We start from the raw sequence: 5,252 nt of genomic DNA, 5'->3' as shown, positions 1-5,252 counted from the left end.
CCCCAGTCCTTAAGCGACGCTGCTGCCTTCTTGAAGCCTACTGTGCCTCCCAACTCGGTCATCTCGAAGACTCTGTCCTCCTGATCTAGCTCGGTGACTGACTTCTCTTTGAAGCGTATGAGTTCAGTCGCCTTCAACTTCTTCTCAAAGACGCGAGTAAGAAGGGCGGCGGAGACACCCGGAAATATGTCGATGAGTGGTTTGACTTCGGGGAGTGGCTCACGGTTTACTTCGAGATTATCGTCATCTTGCAGGTCCACACGAGGCCTTCTGTGGCGGAGATCGGTCTCCGCTACATCGAATTCAAGGCGCCTAGCCCGATCTCTCTGTATCTGTCCTAGCCAGCTGGCACGGTCTGCCGCATCCATGGTTTCCCAAATGTGGGCCGGCGGCCAAGCGGAGTCGAGCGGGGCAGGAGTGGCACTGCTAGACTGGCTGAACGTCATGGTGGAGAGCGATATAGTCAGGGCCTATCGGTGCTGTTGCCCTGGAGAAGGACGTGAAACAAAATCAAGACTTGACTGCGTGAGAGATGACGAGCTACCCGCAGAGGTAAGGAACTGACTCTCGTGAGGCAGTTGTAGGAGGAAGAGGCCCTCAGTAGTGTCGGTGTAGATATCACGTGAGGCTACGGGCATTGTGAGGCAACCCCAATAAAACTACTCCCTTTATTGATTGATTGACTTATTTACAGGAGAGGGGTAGCCCGTCTTTATATCTCCGACCCTAATCCACTCCATAAGCTTAGCCGCCGTGATATTCAACAAACACATCAACACATCAACACATCAACACATCTGTTGAAATTATTATTATTATTATTATTATTGATTACTTAACGTCGCTGGCAGGTCACTTGGCAGGTGACCCACTACCTCCCGAGGGGTAACTGGACGTGCTACCTAAGCGAGGATTTACTAAATACACGCTGGAAAGCAGCAAAATTGAGCACTACGTGCTGAGAAAGGGTTAAAGAAGCGCCAGGCACTATCCTGGCCTGGGTTCCTGGGGGTGGACTGACTACCCGCGGATGGGAGAGGGTGCCGGCCTCTCCCATCTGGGCAGAGGTGAAGACTGTTGCGCTATGCGGCGCATGTTTGTGCCCGATTTGGGCAGATGTCCTTGAAGAAGAACGTTTCTGGCACGAAACGGCCGAATTCCTCGGCCCCAGCAGCTGTGCTCAGTATCTAGTTTATCATTGCAGATGGGCTGGCCTTTCGGCCTTTCCATCGATCCTTCCAGCGTTTCCTCGCAGGCGGGCAGAAGAAGAAGTGGACGGGGGATTTTGGCTTACCGCAGGAGCAGGTCGTAAGGGAGTCCCTATGATGGAACCTCTCGTGGTATACCTGGAAGTCACCATGGCCAGTCCGTGCGGCTAGCAGCCGGCCGAGCACCCCGCGGGGAAGCCTGTGTTCCCGAGCGCGGCTGCTCTTGGTGTGAGGTTGGATATTTAGGTCTCGGTATGCCTGAGGTGCGTCTCTGGTATACGCAGCACGCGTTGCCGTGCGGATATGTTGTTTTGCTTCGCGCACAAGGTAAGATGGGGAAGGGGGAATATGGGAGCCGTCTAACGCTGCGCCCCTCTTTGCTAGCTCATCGGCAGTCTCGTTCCCTGCTATCCCAGAGTGGCCTGGCATCCAGCGCACCTCCACGGGCGTGCGGGGTGTGCTGAGGATATAGGGAGCGGATTCCCACTGGGTAGTAAGCTTTTGGAATAAGTCCGTGAGTTTTCGTCTGTGTGGCGCAGGCCTCCCGTCCGCGAGTAAGCTAGCGGCAGCGAGGTTATCGAGGAGGACAACGAGGCCGGTGGAGTAGCTTGCACAGGGTAGGTTGACAGCCGCCTGGAGGCCCTCTACTGCGCCCATAATCTCGGCGTCGTACACCTCTGACTGGGAGCCAGCTGGCCCATACCCTTGGGTGATAGGGATAGAGCCGTAGTAGACCACGAACCCGTACCCAGCCCCTTGGCCAGTGCGTGAGCCGTCCGAGTAGACCGTTAACCGTAGCGGTGCTGGTGCGTATGCGGCCTTGTTTGCGTCTGTGGTAGGTAGTATGCGGAGCGGTGGGAGACGTGACTCTACACGTGCTCTCTCCGGTGCCGGCGTTGGGACGCGTTGGAGGATTCTGGTGAGTCTCGTCCCTTTAGTATCGTATGCATCGATGGTAACTCTCGCGATCGGGTGCCTAGCGTCTAGGCTCGCGTATCGGACTGCTGCTCTTTGGAGGACGCCGTCGAGGAGGGCTTCCGGGTAGGGTAGGTCTGCCTCGCGGAGTAGCGCTGAGGTAGGGGTTGTTCTGTAAGCTGGAAGAATGGCTAGAGCAGCGAGCCGGAGTAGGGAGCGTAGGGAGTCGATGAGACCCTTCTGCCCTCGGCCGGTGTAGAAGACCTCCGCGCCGTATAACGCTGTCGGTATCACGCACTGAATGACCGCTGCGCGCATAGAGGCAACCGGGCATCCTCGCTGGGTGTTGCTGAGTTTCCGGAGATGTAGTGCGAGCTGCTTGCCCCGGCTGAAGACCCAGTTGATGTGTGGTCGGTAGGTGAGCTTGCTGTCCAGTAAGACGCCTAACCAACGGGTATATGGGGATGGCTTAATCTCGCCTACCCCTGGTAGAGTGACCGTAGGCGCGGACAGCTTCCGCCGCTTCGAGAAATGTTGTATCTCCGTCTTCTCTAGGGAGAATGGGAGACCTGATGCTGCTCCAGATAGGGTGATCGTTTTGTATACTTCTACTAGCTGCTGGGATGTCTCCTCGAGGGAGTCCCCGAAGAACAGTAGCCCTAGGTCATCCGCGTAGCAGAAGGAGTTATCTTGCGAGGAGACTATCTTCGCCGCATATAGGAGGAAGAGGACTGGGGACAGCGGGGACCCCTGTGGGAGGCCTCCTCTTATTTTTGCGGTGGCGGTAGCGTCTCCGACCTGGACCGAAACGGAGCGGTCGGATAGCCAGTCGTGTATCTAAGAGGTAAGGCCTTCGTCCCATCCCTGGAGGCGTAGGTGGGATAGGAGCCGCTGGTGATCAACCGCGTCGAAGGCCCCTTTCACGTCCAGTAGTAGTAACGAGGCCACCTTCTTCTGCTGGAAGGCTCTCTCCACCCTATGGGTAAGGATCTGGACTAGGTCTACGGCTGAGCGGCCGGGTAGGGCGCCGAAGTGGCACGATATTAGTAGTTGTGCTTGAATGGTCTGAACCGTGAGTCGCTGCGCGATGAAGCGTTCTAGGCCTTTGCCTAGGGTGGAGAGTAAGCTAATGGGTCGCCAGGACTTTGGCTGGGTGAGGTCCCTCTTCCCCGGCTTTGGTAGCATAACGACCTTTGCAGATTTGAAGGTTTGCGGGAAGTGCCCTTCTGTTAGGCTGCGGCGGAAGAGTGATGTGACTAGGTCGCCCACGACCGACCAGAGTTCCCTCCAAACTGTCGTGGCAAGTCCGTCCTCTCCAGGGGCAGACGGAGTGGGCGCGCAGAGGGCGGCCCAGCAGTCCTCCTTCGTTGGTAGTCCTACTGGATCTCGGGGCTGAGTCGGGGGACCCTCCTCCTGCTGGTGCGGGAGAGAGGTTCCCTTCTCTAGGAGGTGAGTGAGGAAGGTGTCCGCCTTGCCCTGTGGCGTCGTGACCCGGTCGTTCCGGATATGTAAAGGGGGGAGCGGAGAGCTGGTCTGCGCGCCTGTGCAATCTGGCGAGTGTGAAGGCGTCTGTGGGTGAAGTGGCGTGCTCGATCCGCTCCTTCCAGTGGCTGGCCTTCGCGCGGGAAACCGCTCTCCGAAGTGGCAGGTAGTCGGGCGCCTGCTGCTGCCGTGTCTGTCGTAGCAGGTCTGTGAGCTCCGACGTCCACCAAGGGGTACGTGGGAGCCCGCGGGTGTTATATTTAGATGCGCCTCGGATGGCTTCTTGCACGGTGTTGACTAGTTTTTCGGCTATGTCGTCAACAGGAAGGTCCTTATGCGGCAGGTTGAGTAATGCCTTAGCCTTCTCCCAGTCGGTCGAGCCCAGCTTCCGGCGGGGTGGGGGTTCCTGCCAGTCTACTGTTATTAGTATCGTTGCGTGGTCACTCGTGGAAGAGAGGTGGTCCTCTGCTGTAGCTTCCACGGGGATGTCTGAGAAGACGAGGTCTATGGTGTTTGGCCCGCGGGTAGGGGTGCCGGGCTCGATGCAAAGGGCTAGTCCGTTGGCCACCAGCCACTCTATAAGCGCTGTTGCTCCTGGGGTAGTGTTGTGAGCCTCCGTCTCCGGCTGCCAGAGTGGGTGGTGGGTGTTGAAGTCCCCGGCTAGGATGGTGTTCTGCGGGGGGGGAGTACTGCAGGAGCGTGTGGAGGGTAGATGGTGTTGAACTGGATGTGTTTGGGACCACTAGATCCTTTGGGGGGCGGTAAGTGTTGATTATTGTGAGTCCGGATATGCAGACTGCTGCGATATCGGGCGAATCGGGGTGTGGGAGGGGGAACGCGGGGAGGTCCCTGCGTACGTATGTCAGAGCTCTAGGCCTAGCTCCCCAGCGGGTGGTAGGGCCAAACAGCTGGTAGCGTGGGTGAGTCTTCGTGAGTTGCCTCGTCATATCAGTCCAGGGCTCCTGGACTAGGATGACGTCAGCTTCGTACGATAGAAGTAGGTCGTGGGTAGGGCCGCCCCACCCGACATTGGCCTGTAGTATTCTCATAGCTCTGCGTTGGGGGAGAGTTGGTTCGCGAGCTCCTGGGAGAGCTGGCTTGACGGTTGATAGTGAAGACCCGGGTTAGTCGCTCGTGGGTCAGGGGTGCGTCTAGCTTGTTGTTGCTGGAAGGCGGTCCGGCCGGCCTTACGAACGGCAGTCAAGGCAGCTTTCGAGAGGCGGACGATAGCCCCTTTCTGTGTATAGGGCCTAGCGGGGCATTTTGGGTAGTCCGCAGCATGCGGTCCATGGCAGTTAATGCATTGCGCGCGGCAGGTATGTTCTGGCTTGGACGATCCGCAGGAGACGCAGCGTTCGCTAGAGCGGCAGGCCCGCGTGTCATGGAAGCTGTGGCAGCGGGTACACTGTAGCGGCCGTTGCTTTGGGCGAGTGGGCCTAGAAAGGCCGGAGGCGCCGAATAGCTGAAGCGCGTAGCGGAGCTTCTTTGGGAAAGCTATAACCGCTGTGACAGAGTCTGCTTCGATCCGGTGGTTAGAGAGCTTGGTCGTGAGCGGCTTTTGGCCGGTTATTCGCTCCGCTTCTACACTAATATCGCTGACTGTAGTGGGCATCCAGCCATTATCGGGGGTCCAGATTCGCTGTGGGA

General features: G+C 57.8%; 1 protein-coding gene across 1 annotated transcript; it reads right to left on the bottom strand.

Moving 5' to 3' along the window:
* Positions 1-1,187: 1,187 nt before the first annotated feature.
* Positions 1,188-4,552, bottom strand: N7446_012569 (uncharacterized protein; the record flags this gene model as incomplete). The annotated part of the gene is made up of 4 exons (XM_058521311.1): positions 1,188-2,960; positions 3,027-3,118; positions 3,504-4,278; positions 4,463-4,552. 4 exons carry the CDS (start codon positions 4,550-4,552, stop codon positions 1,188-1,190), a joined length of 2,730 nt encoding a protein of 909 aa, XP_058366677.1.
* Between the last annotated feature and the right edge of the window lie 700 nt (positions 4,553-5,252).

This window comes from Penicillium canescens (genome assembly GCF_028828765.1).
Source record: "Penicillium canescens strain IBT 15451 chromosome Unknown utg000010l_segment0_segment0, whole genome shotgun sequence".
Classification (NCBI taxonomy): Eukaryota; Fungi; Ascomycota; class Eurotiomycetes; order Eurotiales; family Aspergillaceae; genus Penicillium; species Penicillium canescens.
Note: the sequence above shows the minus strand (reverse complement) of the source record. Positions and strands in the feature narration are given on the sequence as shown.